The following is a 26579-nucleotide window of genomic DNA, read 5'->3' as shown; positions in this document are numbered from 1 at the left end:
AATCTATATTAACCACACAGAGCACTGAAACAGTACAACACTTTTTTTTCCTTGATGTGTCTCTTCTGACCATGTAGCTCTATTTCTTCACTTACAATCTGTTTGCACATGCACAGGCAACGGACGTCTGAACACCCACCTTCCTAAGAACTGCGCAGACACAAGTCTGTACACCCAAACATACACACAGAAACACACAAAACCCCCTTCCCGTCAGACCTAGCTTAAATAACCTCCACAAACACAAGAGTTTGATGTTTGCCTGTTTGTCTGGGATGAGGGATATTATTGTCTGTCTCTCCCCCTGCTCCTTCCAAGTGCACTTTTCAAGGTGCAGGGCTTGGTATCTCCATGGCAACAGCAAAGCGACCAGGAACAGAGGGAGGGAGGAGATGGTGGGCGGTGGGGACAGAGGTGGGGGTAAGGGAGAAGAGTTGATGTGTGGAGGGAGGGGGTCCTGTGGTCACAGAAGGCGAGGCATGCTGGGTACAGAGACTTGGGAACACTGTGACATTTTCAAGTGTTGTGACGACGAGGAAGGAAGACAAACAGGGTGTGGCTTTTTTCTGGAGGTGTGTGTATGCGGCATCTCTAGTGGTATGTGTGTGTGTGTGTGCGTGTGTGGGGGTATGTGTGTTCACAGCAGTCCTGTGGATATCTCTGCAGTGAGAGGCCAGGTGTGATCTCAATGCTTGGTGAAAGATGACCTCTCACTGTACAATCAACACACACACACACACACAGTATCATTTTCTGAGTAGAGGGTCAGTGTCTGTGTTTGCATGCAGTACCTGCATGTACATGGCAATTCAATGGGGGGGGTCTGAGGGTCCTCTCCCAGAAAATCCCAGAAAACAGGGTACATGTCAGCTCCTGCATTTTGATGCCTTTAACCTTCGTTTGCTACTTTTATATGGCTAAATAGAAAGTAGATAAAGATTTGATATGATTCATATTTTTGAGCACTATTTCAATTTACATTAATAATCGTGTTCAAGTCGTGGCGGCAGTAGCTCAGTCTGTAGGGACTTGGGTTGGGAATCGGAGGGTCGCCAGTTCAAGTCCCGGCACGGACTAAGTCCAGAAATTGGCCTGGTAGCTGGAGAGGTTCCAGTCCGCTTCCTGAGCAATGCTGAAGTGCCCTTGAGCAAGGCACCTACCCCCCCCCCCTTCCCCCCCAGCTCAGGAGCGCCCACTGTGGGCAGCCCCATCACTCTGAGACCTCTCCATTAATGCATGTCCATAGGATCCTGTTTGTGCATGTGTGTGTATTTCGGCCTGTGTTTGTGTAGCATGTTCTCTAGACAGAGTGTAAAAAACTAATTTCCCCTCGCGGGATCAATAAATTATTATTATGCTCAGTGTAAACACAATTGACTCTTATATGACACTGCAAATGCAGAATATAGACAATTCTCCTCAAATGGTAACCAACAGCATTAGTGTAAGGGAGGACTTCATGTTCATTAGTAGAATGACTTGTCTGAGTGTGGATTACCAGTTTCAAAGTGAACATAAGCTGGAACGGTCCACCGTTAGTTATTAAATTGAGAAATGAATGATACTCTGCTGTCTATATAAGCTAGATGGTGCACTTTGAAACATTTCCAATTCAATACCCCAATTGATTTCCTTTAAAGAAAAAATAAGAGAGTCTGCGTCTCCATTGTTCAAATCCCTTTTATCACACCACTGAAATTCTACTCTCCCTCTTTTCTCTTCCTAGCCCGGCCCTGCCTCTGACTCGCTCTCACCTACATGCCAAGAGAGGAGGTGAAGATGGAGTGATAATGATTTATTGTGCAGTAATTAATTATTTCCTATTGATAATACTAGCAGTGATAACAAGGCAACAAACATGTGAGCTGAGCTTTATTTAAATAAGTAATTGTGTCAAGTGAAGTGACAGAAATTGATACCATGGCAACAACAAACATGGTTTTGACCAGTCAAGCTGGGAACCCCTGTTAGAAGAGCCTGTGCTGTTAGTGAGCTTAAATCGACTCATTCACGTTGATTGTACCTACAGAGCAGTCAGTTGTGTTTTGTGTGCTTTTATGTACTTTACTTTGTTCTTGTGTATTTTTATGTTTTATGTATTTTATTAGTATTTTACATCTGCTGTGTTTGTATTCCTGCTTTGTAGTCCCTGGGCTGCACTTTGGTAAATGTTTAAAAAAGATGTTCTATATAAATTACATAAAATGGATTGGACTGATGTTAGCTAGCATTAGCGCTTTGCTAACTAAACAGTGATCTCAGTCATTGTTGTAAGTGAACAAAAGCAAGACTATAAGCAGACCATGGGTCCGACACTTAATAATTGCATAGTCTGGACTGACCAAGATGACCAAGACAAAATGTTTTCTATAATAAACTTTTCTAAGTTGAAACAATGGAAAGAATACAGAAATATGTCCTTTCTCATGACTTCATTCTCATTATGTTTCCAGTCACAGAAGTCCTAAAAAGTGCATCGTAGGCTACTGGATGATTCAATTGACAAAGTCAGAAATGTTTTAGTCTGCTTTCAAGAGCTTCCTCTACAAGTTCTGTGATGATGTGGCACTCAAGGAATCCATGAAGTTTCACGTCACCCTTGAGTTTATGAAACCAGTACTAATAAAGCAGAACAGCCATAAAATTATACAGAAAAATATAAGAATGTTCTGACTCTGCAAGTGGGAACTTTGGAGTTTACATGTGACATCTAGGGCTGCTACTAACAATTGTTTTAATAATCGATTCATTAGTTGATTTTTTTTTTTGATTGATTGATGATTCAGATAAAAACGTTTTTTTTTATTTAAGTCCCTTATTTAAAAAAACAGCATTATTTCTAGAGCACGACTGAATATTTGGCCAGCCGATAATATCTGCTGATATTTGCACTTCAAGTGACTATCGGCTAATTTTATTGAGAAATACGTCGCTATTACTATATTTATTCATCAGTCAAATAGCATTTCATTTAAGTTTCACTTTATTACACTAGCAGTTTTCTTTCACCATCAGATTGTGCTTCATGAATTAAAACGAGCATCATCACCCTCCAGAGTGTCAAGCAGTGATGTGCGTAGGTGCGCAGTTACTTTGATCATATTTTTTTATTTTTATATATATCTCTTCCATAAGTGTTTGATAACTGCATTTGAGGGCTCATCACAATACATTTTGATATCTATACATATATATCTCCAGATAGAAGATAGAACCAAGAAAGTTATCTGCCGATATATCGTTATCAGAATTTTTTTTTAATTCCTAATTTCGATATCTGTCCCAAAACTTCAGTATCTTATTATTTCAGCAGTCTAAAGAAGTGCACAAACAGGTTGTCGTTTGAATGCCCGTAGCTGTGAAAATCATATACAACTATAAATAAGAATTTCGTTTTTTATAACAAAAACAAACTAAATGGCACACTTACATTTTAACAGGCTTTGATAAATCAGAACGCTTCAACAACATGCAGGTCATGGAATAACACAATAAAATACAAATGTATGTTTTACCACCTCAAAGATATTTTTCCTACCTCTCTCCTCACTCATCTTGTTTACAGCGTTAATAGTCCGTCTTGGGATGAAAAATACTTGAATTGATTTGAATGAAATGAAATTTAAGTCATTTTTGTCCTTGGTATATTTAGTCTAGTTTTAGTCAACAACTCAAAAACTTCAGTCCAGTTGTCATCATTAAGTCATTACATTATAGTCGTTACTTTTAGTCTAAAGGCTTTCTCTCTTTAAACTCATTCAGTGGTTCCTATAAAAGAAAAGATTAGGGAACATGTCTGCCCTATCAGCAGGCTACTTTAAGAACTTTAATACATATTGATGATGACAACACTGACTGTAATGAAGGACTTTTACTTGCAGTGGAATTATTTCTCAGTGTGTTAAGAGTACACCTATAAAATAGCCTTAATGATAATATCAGTAATCTTCCAAAAATGCTCATGATTGATATCATACAGACCTTCATGACTCACTGCTTGGTCAGGCTAACTTTAACGCTCTTCAGTGTTCCTGCTCGTGCTTTCTTTGCCACAGATGATTTGGTCAGCAAAAAATAAAAAGCCAAAAAATATGGCTTGTACAATACTAAGATTGTTCTCAGTATTCTTTGCTTTGTGTTGACTTGAAAATTAAAGTGCAAAAGTGAAAACCAAAAAACGAATTCCCCCAAATAAAATCTGGGTTTTAATCAAGTTGACACACTGCTAATTATGACAAAACTGATTAACAGTAAGGGGAAATAGAAAATATCTGAAAATGTTCTTCAGTTAAGTTTGCCATAATCTTCTCATCAGTCACAACATTATATAAAATGGTCAAGAGGAGTAAATTATGTGCTGAATGAGGTTAGGGGTGGAAAGACTTCTCTTTTTTCCCCGTGTGTGTAAATTGGACCCTTGGGCCTTACAAAAATGACTGCATTTCTTCAATTGAACCACACGAGGCGCTGCTGCCACCCAGCCCAGGCCAGGATGCCTGGTGGGATTTCCGAAGTTTGCAGCCTGTCAGGGACCAGCGGAGGGGAGAGCTGAACTGTAGTTTAGATGGGCAGAAAGAGCGCCCACGAGAGAATCACTTTTGGGCGCGCCACACTCTGAAGGTGTGATGAGGCAGTTTGTGAATTCCGCTGCATTTCCTGTGAGCTGTCAGAGGCCCTGTCAGTCAGTCAGTCAGTCAGTCAGTCAGTCAGTCCACAGACAGGACGGACAGCTCTCTAAAATATCTTCCCAGTCTCATCTCACACCGCGGACACACGGAGAGCGCGTGTGGGCGCACTTTGTCCGTGTGTTTGTGTGTGTCCGTGTTATGTCTGTGAGTGGAGTCCGGGACTTGTCAGAGCACTAAGTCAAAGAGTGGGGGAGCACGCACAATGTGAGAGAGGAGTTGAGGGAAAGAGATAGGCAAAGAGAAGGAGAGTGTGTGTGTGTGTGCGTGCGCGCGCGTGTGTGTGTGTGTGTGTGTGAGAGAGAGAGAGAAAGAGAGAGAGAGAGAGAGAGAGAGAGACCTCAGCAGAGAGGAGGAGGGGAGAGAGAGGGGAGGAGAGCTCCGTCTCTCCCGGTGCACTTGGCAGTCTAGTTGCGGGCTGCTGTGCTGTTGCTGTCGTGGCGTGGCTGGTCGCGCCAGGCGGGGAACTTCACCACACTGGAGCCCGGAGTCCCACTCTCTCACCTGCGCAGTTCGGAGCTGCCATGGGTCTCTCGCCTGGATTTACTGTCCTAATTGTTCTACCGGCCTTTCTGCTGCACACAAGCGGCCTTTACATCGCCAGTAGCGTTGGTACGTACATGGCAGTTAAACGTGGTCACTGTTTATGTTGTTCTCCGTATCTTCTGATCTATTAGCAAGGCTGCACGGGGCTCTTCACGCGCGCGCTCTGAAAGTCTGGAGCTCAGCGTAGCGAGCTCAAAACACCCTCCGCTTCTTTTTTTTTGTCTTATTTTCTATTTTTGGCATGCTTTTTTTGCAGTTCTTGCAAACAACTCTGTGGGACGCATTTGCAACTTCTGTGCGTCCTGCTGTGGGGTTTTGCAGGGTCTTTTCCGGAGGTCTCTCAGCGGTGCACGCTGTGTTGAGATCTGCCTTCTCCTATCCGGGGGGAGAGTGTTATCAAGGGTGTAAAGGGGCATCAGATGCGCCGGACTAGTGTCGGATTTTGCAGGGAAGTAGCCAAACATTATCTGATTCTGCCGCTGTCGCATCTATCGATCTGTCACAGGACGCTGGAGTCGGATGTCAGCATATTGATCACACTATTATCAAATCATTCCTCTAACAAGGGGGCTACAGAAATATGAAGAGAGAGCGCAGGGCTTTTCAGTAAGCAAACTTTATACGTTACACGTGACGGATAAACAATACGAATGTGCACGTGAAGACCTTATAACCCACCTGTCTCTGATATGATTGCATTGGCACCATACAGTGGCCTTGACTCAGTGTGTGTGTTTGTGTGCGTGCGTGCGTGCGTGCGTGTGTGTGTGTGTGTGTGTGTGTGTGTGTGTGGGCGCTGGGATCATCTCTGAAAAATGCACCTGTGTTGTCATTATTGCACTTGCACATATAAGAATGCTTTTACCTGTAGTTTTAGGCAAGCATTTAAGATAAAACAATGATGATGATAGCATAAATTATTGGAACCATTTAATGAAGAGCGCTTTATAAGAATGTCAAATAAGTATTTATCACGCAGTCTGACAGTGAGGAAAAAAAAAAAAAAGCGTGGGAAAGCCGCAATTATCACCTGATCTTATTCTGGCTTTCCTGTTGACGGTGGAAGGGCACAGAAGGTGTCAGGAGCGCAGCGCGCACTGCTGAGGCTGCCGTTTCCAAACGCGCAATGCCGAGCACCGGGGTCGCCTCTGGGTTCATGGGTGGGGCTGTGTGTGTGTGTGTGTGTGTGTGTGTGTGTGTGTGTGTGTGTGTGTGTGTGTGTGTGTGGATACTGCTTTTATTTCTTTGATTTATTATTGTGTTACTTGTGACACAGAACACGGTTATAAATAATTCTAAAGCATGCTTGACATTTTTCTGATTCTTAATTTTCTCCCACCTATTTTTTCCCCTCTCTCCCTCTCTCCCTCTACCCATGACCCCCCCCCCCCCATTTTCTCCACTGTATATACTGCGTAAATTCCCCTTGACATCTCCTCATCCCCAAACTCTACCTCTCAAAATGTCTTCCCCTCTTGTTCCTCATGTCTGTATCTTACTCACCAAAAAATCTTCCCCTTATTCCCCCCCCCCCCCCCCCCCCCCCCCAAAAAAAAAAAAAAAAAAAAAAATTCCTGTTCCCAGACTCCCTGCAGCATGTCCTGGGGGAGTATGGACTGGTGAGGCCGATCAGCGTGGATGCAGAGGGCCGCTTTCTGTCGCACGCCGTCTCATCCGGCCAAGTGGCAGGGGGGCAGCCCCGTAGGCGCCGGAGGAGGGAGGTAGGAGTAGGGGAGGACGAGTGGGAAGGACCAAGAGGAGAACCAGCAGCCTCTCTGGATAGGCTTTACTACAACGTCACTATCTTCGGCCGGGAGTTCCACCTGCGCTTGCGCCACAACCCCAGGCTGGTGGCCCCCGGAGCCAAGATAGAGTGGCGCGATGACAGTGACAGCACCCGGCACTCTGAGCCACTGCATGATGAATGCTTGTACGTTGGTGACATCACAGACACACCAGGAGCCACTGTGGCTATCAGCAACTGTGACGGCCTGGTGAGTAGACAGCTTGAGTCACCTGTGCTCTGCTCTTACCTGTTTTTGACTTCTGTGAGCTTGCTGTAATTTTGTGTTTGGAGAGAATGATGTGGTTAGACTATAAAGCAGAAGATATACATCTGGGAGTTTAGGGCAACAAGAGCAAAGGCAAGTGTTGTTTGACCCTTGACGTTGTCCTTGTTTCTCGTGAGTTTATCTGGTTCTGTCACTGGGTCGAGGTTTTCAAAGGGTCGCATGTTTCATTTGCTGTAGTTTCCTCCACGCTGGTTGCAACATTGTGCCTGTTGTGAGGAATACCTGAATCATGTTTTCATCCCTGTGTCCTATTTCATTTTCGTTCACTAATGCAGGGGTTGGTTGGGGGGGGGATTATTCAAGGAATACAGCAATGCTTTTTAGACTCTTATAACAATTAGCTGGCTTCTAGTGCTTACTAAAGATAGATATGCACAAGCACCTGGCAGACTGTCCACAACATAACAGAGTTGAATTCAAACTGTCACCATGAAATATTTTAGTTGCACAACAGTTACTCAAAGAGCCTGAATTGTAGATTCTTTTAATAGAGCTGACGATGAAAAGAGGAAAAGGAAAAGAAATTGCAAACAGTTCGTGAATGGCTGTTGGCGAGGGAGAGAGCGAGAGAAGTGCGATTTAGACAGTGTGAACACTTTGCACAGGAACTGCTGAGCTGAGAGGATGCAGAAAGATGGAGGCCAGTGCCCGAGGAAAAGGTGAAAAGGTACAAGTGCAAGACTAAAGGAAAGTAAAATGGAGTAAGAATGGGCTAAGGACGAGTACAGATTGTGGGACAGAGCTCCGCTCATTAGGTAAACTGTTCATTAGTCAGCCAGATCAGCCCACCACTGGAGCTGAGTAGCAGCGACTGGATCCGTTTAGGGTTGAGGACACAGGGGACTGAGAGAGCAGCTGAGAGAGCAGGCAGGGAGCCAGCACAGCACAAGCCTGACATGCCCACTTAGCCTGATACCAGAAGCTCACTGCTGCTGCGCTTTCACTTGCCTGTCATTCCATCGCCTACTGGCAATTTCCAGAAATGGTTATTGTCAAATAATTGCTGTTTAAAAATGACAACATATCACCTGGGAGTACTGGTCACAGCTTGGTTGATTGGCTGTCTTAATTGTTTGGTTGTCAGGTTTTTTAAAAATTGTTTCACATGACCGTGTGCACATTCAGACCTCCTTGTCTTCAGAAATGCATGCTTAAAGGTACCCTGTAGAATTCTTCACCACTAGTAGTGCTATAGAGCAGTGGTTTACAACTTTTTTTTTCCTGTGGAGCCTCCATATGTATAAGAAAAGCCTCCCCCTCCTCAACCAACAGGATAAAAAAATAACGATAAATTGTCGTTACAAAATAAAAATCTATTTGAATTGTTTGTATTGATAAATGGCTCTTTTCTGTTGTAAACGTAACATTATTTAATGGAACTTCCCAACACAATAGGCCTACACACTTACCAAAACAGCTTTGTATAAATGATTCAATATGTGCAAATCGTAATCAAACTTTGTAAGAGTGGATCTCCCAATAAGTCAATTTGTAAAATTCAGTCTCCTGTAAAAATGGACAGAAGAATGCACAGGGACGTTATGTTATAAAGTTGGATTGCCAAACTTTCACATTGAATTTGAAATCAAGTAGATTTTTGACAACGTTATGGCTTTTTCCTCACTGCTGCATCCATCCACCAGCAGCATTACACCAACAAATCAGGGAATTGTATTGTGAAAGTTCATTTTAAAATGTACATCTGTAACTCACACTGCTGAAGCCTTATATATCCTTTGAATCAACTTCATCCATTTTTGCACAGACTGTGGATTTTGTCCTCTATCACTTACATCAGAGTGGTATTACAAAGGGATTTCTTCAGGCCCTCTACAGACACGAGGAATGATCAAAGCAGTAGAAAAAAAAGAAATAAAGAAGCTGTCCCTACTTACACACAGACCTGTGTGTGTTACTTTAAGACCAACTTGAAACAATGTCAAACCTTCCTTGAAAATCATGTGTTTTTAAAATTCTGCTCTAATAATGTTACTTATTTAATTCTCCAAACGTACAAATTAATATCTTAAAAATATCAGAACCAGTCCTGCAAAGCACCACCCATGGGTTAAAAAAGAAAACACCCTTTTATTAATCTCTGTCCACTTATATTAAACCCCCCCCCCCACCCCACCCAACCCCACCCCACAAATATCTCATGTCATAACTAATCAATTCTTACAACCTCCTCAAGCATGCCAAACACTGCAGCAAAGCTCTGTCAGACTTCTTGAAGCCCAGCAGAGCCACGTAGGCCAGCCCTGTCCTGCTGTGCCCACTTCCTCACTGACCCAGAATCCTGGTTAAAGCTCTCTGTGCCCAGTGTTTCCGTTCACAGCCCCAAAAACCTCCTGCTGGCTGTGATCCAGGGTGTGTGAACCGAGGAGGGAGAAAGAGAAACAATACAGGGGCAGATAGGGTTCAAACCGAAAAGAAAAAGAAAAATAGAAAACAGACAGAAGAGGGAGAATCACGAGGCCAAAGGTGTAGATCTCAAGAAATTACAAATGACCAGAATAAATAAGAGAGGGCGAGAGAGCACAGGGAAAGGAAGGAAATCTTTGAATGGGCACATGACCTTTGGAGGGAATTGAATTTCCTAGGACAGAAGCTGTGATCAGCTGGTTGCTCCTCTGGATGGTTGAGGAGGCAGCACACTGCACAGTTTGAGGACAGGGGGTGTGTGCTGCTGTGTGGTAGTGTGTGTGTCCATGTGTTTTTAGTCCTACACCCGGGCAGTGCAAAGAAATTAAAACCGCAGCTGAGACCGTGTTTCCGTGTGATTGTGTGTGTGTGTGTGTGTGTGTGTGTGAAGGGGTTCCACTTAATGTATTAATGTTTGTGTGTGTGTTTTCTGGGAAAAATATTTTTTTTATGTGTATGAATTAGGGTTGAATGTTTCTTTGTGGCTGTGAAATTGTCACCTACCAAGACTTTGAAGTATAATAGAGCCATCTTTTTATTATCTGTAACACCTGGGATCCTTTATCACATGACAAATGTCTACTGCTTTAATGGACTACTCATTTAACTTACTTCGCTTTTGATTACAAAATTGTGAATAATCTGTTGTATTTTATTAATCTGTAGTTTTTGTCCTCATCAGACATGAATCATACAGATGATATATGAGCCTTTTTAGGCCACTTTCTTCAACTGTATTTATATTTCATCTGTAGTTATGTTTTACATTTTATTCTATTGTTTTCTAACCAATTATTAAAAATAGGGGTAAGTACAAATTCATATGAAAAAGCAACAATAACCGATAAAATGCAAAGACTACTCGATAAAGAAGGATAAACCGGCAGGAACCTGGCATAATACATAGAAATAGATTTTTAAAATTCTTGTGGAGGTGCTTTTGTTTCATTTTATTTTTTCTGGCAACTCATCACTGAATCCTAAGAATCCCGAACTTCACTGTCTATGTGAATGCATACGTGTGTGTGTGTGTGTGTGTGTGTGTGTGTGTGTGTGTGTGTGTGTGTGTGTCCTAACCTCAGGCTCCACTTGTGGTCTTTTCTCCAGCCTCACCTACAGTATTTGCTCGGAGATGTGTAGGCTGTTTGCTGTGTTGGCCTGATTTTGTGCACATGTGGGTGTGAGGTCAGGTGCATTCATGTGTGTGTGTCTTTTGGGTGTCTTATGTGGAATGTGGTGTGTCAGCAGAGCTCCTGCTTTCCCTCTTCCAACAAGACACAGATATAGTGAAGGGAGAGGAAGCGTTAAAAACTCTAAATTAAACACAAAATAATTCTGTCACTGTTACTGACCTGAAGTAGTGGATCAGGGGACTGTCACTCCGCACACTGTGGGTGCACAGTCAGCCTGACGCTGTGCTGCTGAAAAACAGTCAGAGGAGCATTCACTTTCACAATAAACGTTTTGCCATACTTGTCATTTAATTCACAAGTTATCAATTTACTGCAGTGTTTCCCCTAAGTTTACAGCTTTGGGGGTGGTGGCGTGCGGGGAGACGGACACCGACACAAACACTTTAAGGAATCTTGGTGTTCATGCGTTACCTTTAATGACAGCTGTCCTGTTCTATCGGACAGGTATCCTTAAATGACTTCTTTCCCTGATTTCCGACTATCCATTATCCTACCTCTACAATAAAGGCACAAAAAGCCCAAAAATAAAGGGGGCGGGGGTGGAAGGGGCCATTGGGGGGGGGGGACACTATACTGTTTTCTTATTTTGTATATACTCTTAAGGTTGATCAGAGCATAGTCAGAGAGCATCCTCCATACAGACTCACAACACACACACACACACACACACACACACACTCACACTCACACTTAAGCTGTTTTCACATACGCACTCCGGATAATATCTAGATATTTACAGGAGGACCGCTCCGGAGATTCTCCCGACCTAGCCGTTCACATATGCTCCTCACAGCGGGGGACTTTCCCTGTCAGAGGGGAGGGGGGATCAGGGGATTTCCTGAGGTAAGACGTGATGTAAAAAAACAACGCGGAAGTCCGCTACACAACGTTATAAACAGAATATTTGCCTTTATATCAATGCTATGTGTAATCCAATGGAATGACAACATCCGCAAAAGAGCGCAGAACAACAAACTGACGAACAGAAAACATAATGCAGCCGTTTAATTACGTGCACGGAGATCGTAGTGGTCGGGTGCAGACACTGTATATAAACGTCATTCTCTTTCTATTGGCTCGAGTTGAAATCTCCGGAGTATATGCTGCCGCGTTCAGACATCAGCTCACCCGGCGTTTCTGCGGGAAAAAAATACTAGGGGTCTGGCCAACGCCGGGTAAAGACTGCGCGAAAAATGCGGCTGTTTGCGTTCACACACAGCCTAAAGCACCGCCGGGTAGCATAATCTTTTTGTTCGTTTTTCAGGAGATTTCTGTATGTGTGAAAAGGGTTTTAAACTCCTCCCTCTCACAGATATGATTTAACAAGGTGAAGTGGTCTTGTCCCTCTTGTGACCCCAAAACAAAACACCATAGTGTCAGAGTTTTTGTAAATGATTCCTGCAACTGAAACACTTTTATTCTATGATTTATCATAAAAGTCCAAATATTTATGATACCACTGTTCTAAACTGAGAGGTTGATTTAAAAAAACGTGAATGCTTCCGTCCCGTGTCCTAAGAGTTAGATAATTTATACTATTGTGCTTTGCATTTAATTACTGGCTGTAGCAATCTCTTAAACCACTGCAGTCTGCAGGCTGCTGCTAAGTGGCAATCTCTGGATGTCTGCAGTCTCTAGTATTTGCTTTTCTTTAGTATTTGGTTCTTACGCGTTCAAAACATGGCTTGCACTCTCAAAATATTCTTCACGTGTTAACCCCCAGAATCAGAGTTCAGAGTTAGACAAAATAGCACCCTTGATCACGTGATGCATTTTTTAAGTCTTCTCACAAAATCTTACATTGTTTTCTTTTTTTTTTGGGTAATGTTTGACAGCTATGTCAATGCACTGCTCTCTTGTCCGTCCTGAGAAAGGGAACTTTAGAATGAGGTAAATACATGTCACATTAACTTGTCACGCACATGCACTTAAACGTGTGCTCTTGTTGTTTAGCTGATGTCCTCCCTTAATGTGAGCTTTCCTGTCTTCCAGATGTGTAAAAACTCCAGAGATAATCAGTGATTCTGACAAATGGTAGGGCTTCTCAGGTTTCCGTGGGAACAGAGGGTTGCACAGGTGTGAGGAGCCGAAAGGTTTTCACACAGGCCAGAAATAAGATCTAGCTGGGTAAGAAGGGATTTCATATCTTTGGACAGAAGTTTAATCCCTAAATTCATGCAGATGCACACCTGGAAGACAAGACATGTGTTACCTGAGCTGTGATGTATACCTATACGCGCCAAAAACACAAAAAAACACACTTTACACCTTTGCAGAAGTTTGAACTATGTGCTCCAACACTCATTAACACACCTTCATTAGGGTAGACAGCAGAGAAAAGCTATGGTCCCATGGACTGTCTTTACCTCGCCACATGACCAAAACCTGAGCACACATTTCTCTCACTGTCTCCACCCCTCGCTCTTCCCTGTACTCGTGTTTCTTGGTCAGCAGCGGTAGCAGTGAGCAGGAGAGAGCTCTCCTAATGATGGTATTAAAAGAGTCAGGAAAATGACAGAGAAAGAGAAAGAAAAGAATGTGGCAGACAGCTTTTTTGCTCCCAACACCCACAGATTCAGAGCTCTGGCACAAAAAAAAAAGAGAAAGCGACAGCGTGAGACAGTGTTCCTTTAGTGAGCAGTCTTTTTTCTGTTTTTAGCAGCAGCTCTGCTCCTGAGCATTGATCAGATGAGTGGTGCTGAGGGTTAAGGGTATTGCCCGTTGTCTATGCGGTAAAGAAGTTTGGAGCCGAGAAGCTAGATGGAGATTTTTACTAACTGGATTTTTTGGGGTGCCTGCTTTCTTCTTGTACAGTGTGGGCTTCGTTATTTGTTGGCAGGTAATTAGCCCTGATTCGTGCAGGTGTTGCACTTTGTATATTCTTATAAGCTGTGTTTATGTTTGGCTGTGCTTCAGTGTGTTCATTGTGTGTTATTAGTGCACAGCAGGAATGCTGGCAGGCAGCGTTGTTATTCTGGTGCTTTCATTGAAAAGACTCAACATCAACAGTGAGCAGGCAGACAAGCCAAAGCATTGACAGGTGTTTTATTTATTTATTTTCTGTGGGCGTGTGCTTGGAGACAGCAGAGGCTTACTATAAAAATAATCTTAATATCTTAATCACCTCCGTCTTTAATTATTAATATTATGTAAGGATGTTTTGACTTCTATATCGTTAAAATCAGAAATGACATAAGGCTATGTGAGGAACTTTATGTTCGTGTGGTTTTTGTCACCCCATGTGGACTGCGTGAGGTGGAGAAAAAAAATGGTTTTATATAAAAATTGAGATTCTTATCTTCTGAGATTTTAAATCGCTTAACTTAATCTTCTTAACTTTCAAAAATCGATTTATTTTTTGGCTAATCAGTCACCCCCTACTAAGTGCTAAGGCTAGCTCTTTAACGCAGTAGAATGCCAAATGGAGCAACAAGAAATTCAGCCAGTCTCACAGATGGCAGGAGTAGATCCTGAAGTATGTACTAATTCAAAAATAGACTTTGAATCCATGGATCCATGAATCCAGAATCATTTTGAATCGAAAATAGATTCTGAATCGAATCATGACCCCAAAAATCGAATCGTGAGACACCCAAAGATTCCCAGCCCTATGGACCGCTATCGCCTTGCTGATCTTGCCGTGAACATGCATACGTTTTATCCTCTATCAAAAATCTTCCTTTTTGCTGGCGAATATACAACTCACTGTAAAACTTTGTTATGCAAAACGTAAATGAAGAGTAAAGTGGTCTGTATGATATAAATCAGTGCATCCCAGTCAGACTCAGTGACAGTCTTTACAGATACTAAAAATGAGTGTGAAGAAAAAAAACGTCTTCATCGTGATGGTCTCTTTGCTATTATACAGGCTTCATAACTTAAAAACTACTCACAGAACGTTTACGATTACAGGCTATTAAACACACAGTCTCCACGTTCAAATAAATCTTAGCCAGTGGAGGACTTAATCATGTGAGAGAGTGTTTACAGAGCAGCTGGCCAATCACGATAACAGCCCCAGATATACACTAAACGGCAGCGACACGGACACTTGCGCCAGCCATGCCCCTGGAACACACTCAGTCATTACCTCCACATTAAGAGTCAATACAGAAGCCAGCTCCGGCCCGAGCCAACTCATCCATCCATCCAGCCGGCCCTGCAGTTAAGCTCGGTCAGGCGTGGCAGCTCACACGGCCCTACGCTGTGTTATTCCGACCGGGGTCACACGATAAGCAGCTCTCAACTGTAATCAGCTCAAATTGAAATGATGACATCAATTACAGCACGTCGCAGAGCTATTATTGACCCCAGCCCACACTCGCTGTAGACTAGGCTGTGTGAAAGGAAAAATAAAAAACGGAGGGGTAATGGTGGGGGAGTGCCTGCAGGAACCGCGCGGCATAAGGGAGGGTCAGGTGTGGAGAGGCCAGACTGCTGAGGCATGGTATGAATGGAGAAACAGTCAACGAGAGAGAAACGTGTTCTCGGTGTCTGATTGCCGGTTCCACCCTGCAGTGTGGCTCCACTCAAACACACAATTACTCAATCTAGAGCTATTATCAGACAGAGAGAGAGGAATAGGGAGAGAGGGAGAGAGGGAGAGAGTCAGACAGAGAGCAGGCCCATTTTGAGGAACACTATACACAGCAAAGGAGTGCTTTTACCAGAGCTGTGATTACTGCCGCTCACTCAGTGCACTTAACCAGCCCCCTCGACTCTCTTCTTCTCTCTCTGTCATTCACAGAGCGCTCGCTCACAGCACATGCTTTGTTTGAGTGGTTCAAATAACAGGATTTATCCGAGAAAATAGAGCAGTGGAACCCCAATGATTACAGGGAAAACACCTCTGTTATGTCATGATTACAGCCGCTAATGTTGATACTAAAATAAACTCCAACCGAGTGGAATGTGGCAGCAGTGGAATAACACACTGTCAAGTGTGTCATCATCTGGGTTTCCTCGGTCCTGTGATGTCATGGGGATATTCTGGATTTTGTGCTCTCAATGTAACTATTTGAGTCAGACAACTTGCGTCTGTATTTAGTTTTAAAAGTTTATTACAGCAGCAAAACGTGGTTTGTTTTTGGCGTCTAGGCTCCGACCTCATCATTCCTCCAAGATTATTTAACATGCAGAAATTTGAGGTGTGATGACATCATATCTTTAACCCCAAAGTGCAGTTGCGATGCAGGTCAGAGCTGCCAATGCGAGAGCAGAGGGAGAGACAGGGAATCCTGCAGCTTAAATAGGCCGCCATTTGGAAGTTTGTTGTCAGGTGACCGTTGACGGTGATGCAGTGTGAAATCAGTGCAGCTCGAGTTGTCTGCCTGGACTAACTTTCAGGCCTCACCTCCTTCAATGAACAGCACACAGTGAGTACAGACGGACAGAGACCTAAGAGCATAACATCCAAACTGCCCGAAACATTTTCTCCCTTCCTGCAGCCGATCAAAATAACGCTGTGTGTGTTACAGCTGCCTCTCGAGCCTAGTTGCCTCTGAACAGATCAACGGCTGGAAGTGATTTACGTTAACTGCGGTTAATCCACAAACAGCAGAGATGTTTATGTCTAAAACGTAAGGTCATTTAACAGTGCTCTGTTGTTGGACGGATGAAATTATCTTCATTCATTGAAAAACGAAAACAGGAGTAAGGTGTTGGGTGTAAGATTACGCTAACTTTCCCATAGCCGGTGCAACCCCGGTGCGAATTAGGATAAAAATGAAGCTTTTGGCCTTCTCTGAGTAACATGGAGATGGTTTTTGGTTGTTCATCATCAGGCGATTAATAAAAATGACCTTGTATATAACGTTCCTCTACTAGTATCATAATTGGTAAGGGCTGCTTGTAGTATTTACAGACCTGTTGCGACTTGGTGTAAGGCGGGCGTTAATGTCACCCTTTTACAGTCTCCATTAACCCAGGGCTCAAAACATAGACCGGAAACATATAGGGACGCAAAATCTTATAAAATCTACAATAAATACGTATTTAAAATGATTGATTGCATGTAAGGAGGCATTACACAAAAATGAACAGTCTCTCCGACCTGCTTCCCTTAATCTAAGCCGATAATTAGATGTCATCATGCCTTGCACAATTCCAAGAATCAGCGGTTGCACTGAGAAGAGCATTTGTAATCTTTCAGTGACCAGTATAAAATGAACTCTCTAAAGTCGTGTTGGTTCTGGAGGGTGAAGGACAAACTGGACAAAGTTATTCTGCAGAGCCAAAAGACATGGCATCAGTAAGACAACAGAAAAAAAAAAAAAACCCAGGCCTTACTGGAAATTTTGTTTCTTGCCCAACCTGCATCGTCCACCAACTCGCCTGTCTGTCAATCACTCACCCAGTTGGCCAGTCCCACAGGCTGCAGGTCCGCGCAGAAAACTGATCGATGCTAGCCACATCAGCAGTTCTGGCTAACAGGCCCACAGCCGTCTCTGTGGAGGAGCCTGCAAACAAGATGAGACATCCTCCCTGTGTTCTGCGTCCTAACAATCCTTCTGCCTGCCTGCCTGCCTACCCCTGTCTGACCCGGCAAATGTCTCCTGTGGCACTGCTGCTTTACCTCCCAGCAGCCGCACAGGTGGCTTTGTACTCTTAAAGTTTTCCCCACACAATACCGACAAACAAAACTCAACATGAGACGAGAGAGAAAGAAGGGAGTGTGTAGAGGGGGGCGAGGAAGGGTAGGTGGAGGTAAAACGACAGTAACGCAAAGGAAGAGGGAGAAGAAGAGCGTGGTGGAATCTTAATGTGCCTAAACCGGAACAAAGAACAACATCGGCATCATAACCATCACCACCTGCTCAGGACTCTGTCAGAAGAGACGGGTAGAGGGGATCTGCTTTATTAGCACCAAGAATTTCCCTGTTTCATTGTTTCTTCCTCTCAGCTTAGGTCACTTGTCTGCTCACATTTCTGCTAGTACATTTCTCTGACTGATCATGGATATTTAATGTTTGCTTCCACTGCATGAGTGCGTACTTGAACCCACTACACTCTTAAAATATGTGTGCGTTTTGTCCTAGCTTGATCTAATTAGTTGTATTTGTTCTGTCTCTGGTTTGAATTGTTCAGCTGTCTTGTTTGTATTTTCTGTTTGCATGCTCCTTAATGCCTGTCTGTCTGTCTGTCTGTCTGTCTGTCTGTCTGTCTGCATTGCTATGTTTGAAAAATATTTGCTGGCACGGTAGGCAGCTAAGCGGCAAGAATCTCACCTCACAACAGAAACTCACACCCTCCTCATCTTACTAAGGCTGCCTGCTTTTGTTTTCTGCAACAGAGAAATAATCAGTTTTTATCTCCTGGTGTATTTGGGTTTTTTAGCAGTGCATGTGGACCATGGGAATTGTTAGTGTACCAGCATATGTAATACATTATATAATAATATATTGTATTCTAATAACTGCCTCTGTGGGGGCTGTAGTGAAGCAGCAGAAACAAAGAAACACTTCGGTGTGCTTTGATCACAGTGACTGATCGTCTGCCAGTGTGTACAAGGAAAGCTTTGGATACTGTTGTACAATTATATAATCTGTTTGCCAAGATGTAACAGAGACTTTGAGATGACCTTGTCCATGTATAGCTCTGTGTGAGATTGAGTTACTGTACAGCTGGGCATCCAAACTGTGCTGGATGTATCCTCTGAATCAGGGAGAGAGTCCAGCATTTCATCATCACTCAAATCAGCAGGGTGATATAACAAGTAAAAGGTGGTATGAATAATGTTTAAAAGAATATATAAACATAATTCAATATTTATACTTATATGATAAAGTCACAGTTATGTTTAGGTAACTATTATCTTAAGCTAAATATCCTTTTAGCAACATTTTTTCAGCACCTTTAAAACTACACAAATTTGATGTGTACAAAAAGTTTGTACAAAGTTATACAAAATCAAGAAATGTATCCAATCAAATGAATCCTCTTGAACATCTATTGAATAATAATAATAATAATAAAAAAAACATTTGTCCTATCAGATTCAGCCCATGCATTTACACCGTGTTTCAAATCAGATGAAGGTGCAGTTAGCCAACAGCTACCCACATTAGCCGTTTTATGTGTCAGGTTAGCGAGCAGGATGGCGAATGAGAGAAGATTAGACCGATGATGGGAGGATGTGGTACAAACATAGTGTAAAACATGCTAACAAAAAAAGAGAAAAAAATATAATAATAGCTAATGCACACACAACACAATATGTTTAATATATATGCATGGCCTGGTTTTTATATAGAACAATGTTAGCACATGTCAGATTTTTCCCATATGATGCAAGCCTGGTGTTGAGGTATAAATGGGGGAAGCAAACAGCGTTGTTATGGTTTCCCGCATGGCATGCATCACGTACTCAGGAATTAAGTGTGAATGCAGGTGAAAATGCAAAGATAAAGCTTCTAAGGTATTTGCATCCTTTTTTGTTGGCACTTATCTGCCTCTCGTTGTATTTCATGTTACACTAGCTCAGCCCTTTAAAACTCATCTACTGCATAGACTTACGAGAGTCAACGCACCAGCTTTGTTATATTCTCAATCTCCTGCACCAGTGCTCTTTATATGTAATGTAGTCAGACACCAAAACTTCAGCAGTAATTGTGTTCAGCTCCCTCCAAATCTCCAAATTGTTCATGCTTTGTGAAGATGTCTGTCTGCTCCATGAAATAAAAAAACTCTTGATACTGACTGCCTATACACACCTTACGTGTTTTGATTTGGCTATTCTGTTGTCAAGTGATGCAACGTTTCATCAGTGTTTTGACCTTTTCTTTTCAGGAAATGTTCTATCATGATAAGTTTTATGTCGCTTCTTTTTTCCCAAAACGTGTTCAAACCCTAAACATGGTCTCTTCTTTGCTGAGGTGTCCTTGAGAAAATGTCCTTACTAGCTCCGAGTTGCTGCTTGTAGCTGGCCCTGAACTCTGACCTCCCTAAAGAGGGAGGGAAAGCAGAGCAAGGATCAATAAAGGCGCATGTTAATAGCGGGCTGCTCCCCACTGATCCGTGTGCATGCTTGTGTACCTGTTCGAGCGACGTAGAGGCCGCTTATGTTAGGAGTGTGTGGTGACGTTTGCATTAGTTGCGCTATTATTATAGAATGAAGCAGCACAAAAACACAGATGAACAGTCAGACACTTACAGTCATGTGATTGACTGCATAAACTGAACACATAGGGGAGATGATCTTTTTTTTTTTTTTTTTTTATCGTAAGCCAATCCTTTCAGACACAGACACACTGGGGAGGAGGGAACATATTGTCAGGTTGTGCTCTTTCTCCACACTTCATTTCTAATCCTCTTTCTCCCTTTTTGATACCGTCTCCATGCTTTCAACCACGCCGGCACACACACACACAACCAACACCACCGGGCTGTAGCTCTCTGTCACAAGTCCTGGACCTGCACACTCTCCTCTCCTCTCCTCTCCTGATGCGATGTGACAGGACTCTCCTCTCTATCCTTTTTGCTGGCTTGTGACAGTATGGAGCCGTCATCCACTTCACATCTCTCTTTCTGTCTTATTTCTTTATTTCTCTCACCGATTTCCAACACAACTGAACCCCAAATAGCTCCAGAGTGGAATAGCCACATGTGTGTGGATGTGTGTGTGTGTGAATACTAATTACATAGCATCCTCTGCCATCCGTGTGAATGTGGTGTGAATAGGGGGGATATAACATGGAGTGTAAAAGGGCTTCGAGTGGTTGAAAGACTAGAAAGTGCTTTAAGTTGTGTATTTTAAAAAAAAAAGAAATTGTTAAGTATTTTTCCCTGTAATATTTTGGCTCTGTGTTCAGGGCTCAACTCGCTTTTCAGAGCCGGGCGACCTCCCAGCTACACTATACTGTAGCTTTGTTGACTTGGCCTGTTTCCACAGTCTCTCTGCACTCTGAGGCTGTTTCTGGTCAAGGAATTTCTCAGTTCAGGGTCAGTCACAAAGGCAAGGCAGTTTTTTTTTTTTAATTTTTTTTTTTACCTAAATTCTACTGAGTGGAAACCTACAGATCCCAGAGGTAAACTAATCATCACAACTCGGAGGTGCTTTATCCTTTCGTTCCCATTTTTCATGGCTATGTCAAACAATTTGTTTCTAAACTTCATGTGATAGATTTGTTGAAAAGGAATTCCAAAGCGTGCATGTCCTGGGGGAACTACAGTCAAAAGCAGCGAGTTCTGCCTCTGCACTTTAAATCAATATGGAACTGTTTATTGAGTTGCTGTTGGACTTCTGGCCTAAAGTAATCTATCACACTATCAATCACAAGTTTTTACTACAATTTATCAACTGTTAATGTACTGAAATAACAGTTATTTAATCTCAGACACTACAGGTATATGACTGATAATATTTTAAGAAGATATTCGTCAACATTTGATCATGACCAGAATCCAGTTTGTGACATCACAAGTTGAGCGAATTTGCAGCGGAGCATTTTTCTCTGCGTTATAAGACTTAATCAGACTAAAAACAAAAGACTGGATGGGTTTATTTCACATTATGTGGGTCGGTAGACACTCAGGTTACCCACATATATGTTCAAAAACACTGCATAATATGTCCCCTTTAAATACATTTTTAGTTTGAGGTTAAAGGCCAAGCAAACAATCCTATTTTTAGATGTCATTTTGCTAATGCTGCTGTTATCTCTGTGTGGCTGTGATGTGTTTGAGCGTAGAGAACTAAGGGCTTACCCAAGGCAGTGAAGTGAGCCCCGGGGCCAGTTGTCAAAAGTAACGGGACCATTCACAGTTTTTCTAAACTGATACTGAAGGTCCGAGTATGTGCTATAGGTGTGAGGGATTCTTGTTTTTATTACACATTCTAGGAGATTGAGTCGTGTCTATTGGCACCACATGGCCCAGCATCCATTGTTATCATTTCATTTTATTCAAATTGTACCTAATGCAATGTCTGCTTACAATTTCAAGATGCTCTGGATTTGTGGAAGTCCTAGAATTGAGATGAAGGGGACAACCCAAGTTCTAAATTATCAATTTCTCTGAGTGAAAAGGGACAAGAGGCCCCCCTCTGAAGATTATTTAGAATCACGAGAGTCAGGAAAAAAAGACACAGAAAAAAGAGTGGTATAAGATCTTACCTTTTACCTGATTTAGTCAGTTGCCAAATCACAATTCTCTATTTTAGGCCTTGAAAAATCCAAAGTAGGTGTTTTATAGTATCGTAGTATGACTCAACACAATCAGCTCTAAAACTGTAGTAGCCTCCAAATGTTTCGTGGGATTCTGTATTACTCACACCGTCTTCGTTGTAGTAGTGTTACTGCAGGTTTGTCACTTCCATTTGTTTCCAGCCAAACTGGTCCAGTTGGAAAGGAAAGTACAATAACCTCAGATAAAGGTTACTTTGCTATTCATAAATGATGTGTTTTGTGTGGGCTCGTATTAGACCTTGACATGGGTGCAACGGGGGGGCAGAAGGCAGGAAGAAAAACTTTTGTTTTCATGTTTTTGGTACCAGGAGCTGGTTTGGGATTTGTAGTTTGGAGGCCTTCCAGTGGCTCTTAAATATTCCTTGTTATACTTCTTGACATGGCCACACAGTTATCGTTATGTTCCTTTTTTTTTTTAAGGGTAAAACTCACCTCTCACTCAGGCTCTGTTGCCTAGAAATCATGTTAATATAAAAGTAATATGTCAAAGCGGAAACATTTAGGGAAAAACATTTTCCCTTCAAAAGGACCACTTGTCCTTAACATCATGAAAACGTGTTGTTAATAAAGTCTTTGACAAATTGCAAAAGTTTTGATCATGTCAAGGTTTTGCACCACAATATAACCAAAAGTGGCAAGAGGATTTTATAAAATGTTGTATTGGTTAGCTCTGATGCAGAAAAAAGTTTTGTTGACTATATGTTAAATCTTTTATTCACCTTTTCCTGAGTGCCTCTGTTACCTGAAGTTAACCACAGACCAGAGTGAAGATGCAAAACCCAGGACAGTGCTGCACGACCGAGCCACCTTGTTAATCAAACATCTTTAATTCAGTACAAAAAATGGGTTGTCTGTGAACACAATCCAGGCGGCTATTAAGTTGTCACCAGGATGTAATTAGGAAAAGCAGCTTAGTAACGTGCTAATGTAACTTCTATGAGACAGGGTTGCATCAGGGGGCGACGTCCAGAGCCTCACAGGCAGTAAAGGGGATTGCGTTGAAATTATGAACTCTGCATCTGATGTGTGTTTTTTTTTTTCTTTTGTCCTCCGCTGGCCATCCATCTTTATCTCCCTTTTGCCCTCTCCACGTCTACCTCTCTCTCTTCCACCATAGTGCGTAGAGGTCACAGCCCCAGCTGAGTCACAAGCTGTTGTTTCCACACACCGACTACTCTACCTGCTAATGTAACCAGTGAGCCTTTTTTTTTAAAAAAGAAAATCAGATAACTCTGAAGCTTTGCATGGAGAAGATCTCACACGCAGCTTTAGTAGAAATGGTAAAAAAGAAGAAGGTGTGGGATTGAAGACTTCATTAAAATCACTTACAAAAACAACAACCACACCTGCATGGGCATTAATCATTTCTGTGATAAGCTGATAAGGTGACATCCTCAGTTGTTTCATGTTGATGAAATCTTAGATGTTAAGCCGTCAGTGTTGAGATGTTTTGCATTCCACCCCCACAGATATTATGCTAATGAGTGTTTGTGCTCCAAAATAGAGGTACAGAAGCACAGTTTGTATGTGAAAATACTGCCTTTTTTTTCTCAGATGGACCACCTAGATGCAAATTTTGCCCCAGGTGCCGACAAATTTAGCGTTTTAGCCACTTTGAATTTGTAGCAGGCCAGACTCCGTAAGAGCTAATGAAGTTATACAATGAATACCTGAGACATCCTGGGTCACAGACGGGGGGGGGGGGGGGGGAACCACAGTCTGGGGTCAAAACTGAACGGTTTTCTCACATTTTATCTGGACATGTGGATGAAAATAGGTGACACAGAAAACAAAGAAAGGTGTAGCTTTAATATTCAAAGAGCTGCTTTATGCTCCAAAAGTTAGTATTCTGCTCCATTGTTTTGCTTCTTTAGAGCGGGTTACAATCTTTCAGTGTGATTGATTGATTTATTGATTTATTGATTGATTTATTGATTGCATGGCTTTTGTACCGACCCATTGCCGCCTGCTGTATGCCAGAGGATTCTCACTGGATGTAAACGCTTTCCTGAGCTGACTACAGTGGTCGTAGTATTGTCGATAAACAAAAGTTAAATAGAAAAGTTCTCATAGAAATAGTCAGGGATTCTCATTTTCAATGACTAAATATCACTTAATCCTTTTCTAAACTCTTCGATTTCCATAAGACCGTGAGGATCTTGGTTTGTTTACTCTCATTTCTCCACAGTGCTGCTGGACGTTGCTGCTGTCTTTCTGAGGCAGCTGTTTTCTGAAGCTCATCTCTCAGCGTCTACAGGGGAGAAGGGTGGGCTAAGGTGGGGGCTGGGTGGTAATTTGGTTAGGGGAGGTAACTATGAGATATGGTGGAGAGGCAGGCAGGCTTTTTGACACAGCCATTCGCCGCTGCCTGGCCGTGATGTATAACGGCAATTGGAGAGAACCTAGCAGAGAGCAGAATGGTTTGCACGGACCGCACAGACACACACGCACGCACACACACACACACACACACACACACACACACACGCACACACACACAGTAAATTGCGCACAAATTGAACCAATGGGCTCTTCGTCTAATAGGCACAAGCCCTTGTGTGTTTGGTGGATTAAGGTATCTGTTTGATCTCAGCCAATGTAATACATGAAAAAGAATAATGTGGAGGACAAAATTGTATAGAAACCTTTTTTCCACGAGGAGCTCAAGTCATCTTTAGTCTCTTTCAGAATATGATAGTTTAAGTGGCTTCTGCTGAAGCCCGGGCCCGGCTGCACACAGCTCAAAGAGGGCTGATTTCCTCCCAGACGATGTGATTGTGTAAAACTGTGGCTGTTGCCTCCGCTTCCAGCCCCCAGTAATTGGGGGCAATAGAGGAGCCTGGTGTTTCCCATCTAAATGAAATCTACGGTTTAGCTCAGACAGGGTGTGAATTACAGTCTACTGTTCTTCTCAGCTGGGGAGGAAAATGATGCACATGTGTGTCAGTTTGTGCGTGTGTGTGTGTGTGGGTGTGTGTGTCTGTGCAGGAGAAGCACACATTTATTTGTTTGTAAGAGGAGGGATTCCCCGGCGATGACATTTTTTTCTTTCTGGTGGAGACTTTTTCTTTCAGGAGACTGCATACATTTCTCTTTTTTTTTTTCCTGCATTTGTGTGTGAGCGTGAATACAACTGTAAATGGGAGGACGGGTTTTGTACTTGGAAGATTTCTATTTTCAGGTTGTTTCATGTCTCTCATTCAGGACAATATTTTCAGACTTTGATATCAAACTCATTAAGTCTTTTTGGGCTTTTTATGCCTCTTTTTAGAAATAGGACAGTGGATAGAGTCAGAAATCTGGGAGAGAGTGAGAGTGGGGAACGACATGCAGGAAAGGAGCCACAGGTCAGACCCGATACCTGGGCCCGCCCGTCTGGAGGACGACAGCCTCCATCTGAATACATCTTTTGCTTGGAGACAGTTTGCCACTCAGTTTAGGAGGTGGTCTGCTGAGCACTTTATTCTGGGCTATGATAATTGTTGAACTTTTGTGGCCATAGATATTATGATCAAAACAGACAAGGAGGCAGTCAGGTGTGATATATGTGTGAAAGGAATGACCGGGAGACTTTTGTTAAAAATATAATGTTGAGGTCAACATCGACTTCTTTTGAGAAAAACATGTGCGACATCCCTGATGTCACCTTCAATTTGTCATTAGTACAAGGAGTCAGCTACAAAAAAAAACAGTAAACGTTTAAAAAAAAAAAAAAAAAAAGCAATATAAACAGTAAATAATAAATGAATAGTAATTATAGCTGAGAAACTATAAACTGTGCAAATTCACATTATGTAACTAACTAACAATGCAACTGAACCATGTATTTATGGTGCTCAACGCAACCAAACTACAACCGTTTCACAACACATACCACATGTTCAGTGTGTTTGTAGCCAACATATAGAAGTGAGGAAATAATGCATTACTAACACTCAGTGTGGTGATTTATGTTAGGTTGTACTTGAAAGTGACATATTTCAGTGTTTCAGGATTACCACTGAGCTTTATGCATGTCCAGAAAAAGTCTCAGATATGTCTTATCGCTGACTCAACAAAAGCCAGTTCTCTGAGGACAGCTGCACACGTGTGAAACAATACGACTGTACAGTGGACACACACACACACACACACACACACACACACACACACACACACACAAACTGACCTTCTACACGTCACAGTCACACTTCTTTCTTGACATTCTCTTGTTGTTTATAGGACACCCTTTAACACCTTTCTTCCATTTGACCATTTTCTTCTCATAGGAGTCTTTCAATAACTAACATGCTGCTGCTGCTGCAAAAAAAGATGTCATGATTGTACCTCTATTTCCTCATTTGAACAGGAAATACAGTGTTTGTTAATGATTAGAATTTATCAATGTAAAAAAAAAAAAAAAAAACAGAAATGTAAAAAAAGATAATCAGTTGCGGATTCCACCTTTTTTTCCCGTGTAGGGAATATCTGCAGAAG

At 42.3% G+C, this 26579-nt stretch overlaps 1 protein-coding gene across 2 annotated transcripts in view; it reads left to right on the top strand.

Annotated features, from left to right (window-relative positions):
• Window positions 1-4591: 4591 nt before the first annotated feature.
• The window catches only part of LOC132981810 (A disintegrin and metalloproteinase with thrombospondin motifs 2-like), a 110713-nt gene continuing 88725 nt past the window's right edge, over window positions 4592-26579 (top strand). Inside the window, exons 1-2 of one of the 2 annotated variants that reach the window (XM_061047886.1) lie at window positions 4592-5297; window positions 6816-7225. In XM_061047886.1, coding sequence (XP_060903869.1) covers window positions 5210-5297; window positions 6816-7225 — 498 coding nt within the window. In that variant the 5' untranslated portion in view covers window positions 4592-5209. The remainder of the gene's footprint in view (window positions 5298-6815; window positions 7226-26579) is intronic. The other variant, XM_061047888.1, reaches the window with a different exon arrangement.

Source organism: Labrus mixtus, chromosome 10 (genome assembly GCF_963584025.1).
Source record: "Labrus mixtus chromosome 10, fLabMix1.1, whole genome shotgun sequence".
Taxonomy (NCBI): Eukaryota; Metazoa; Chordata; class Actinopteri; order Labriformes; family Labridae; genus Labrus; species Labrus mixtus.
The sequence above is the reverse complement of the archived record's forward strand: the minus strand, read 5'-3'. Positions and strand labels throughout refer to the sequence as shown.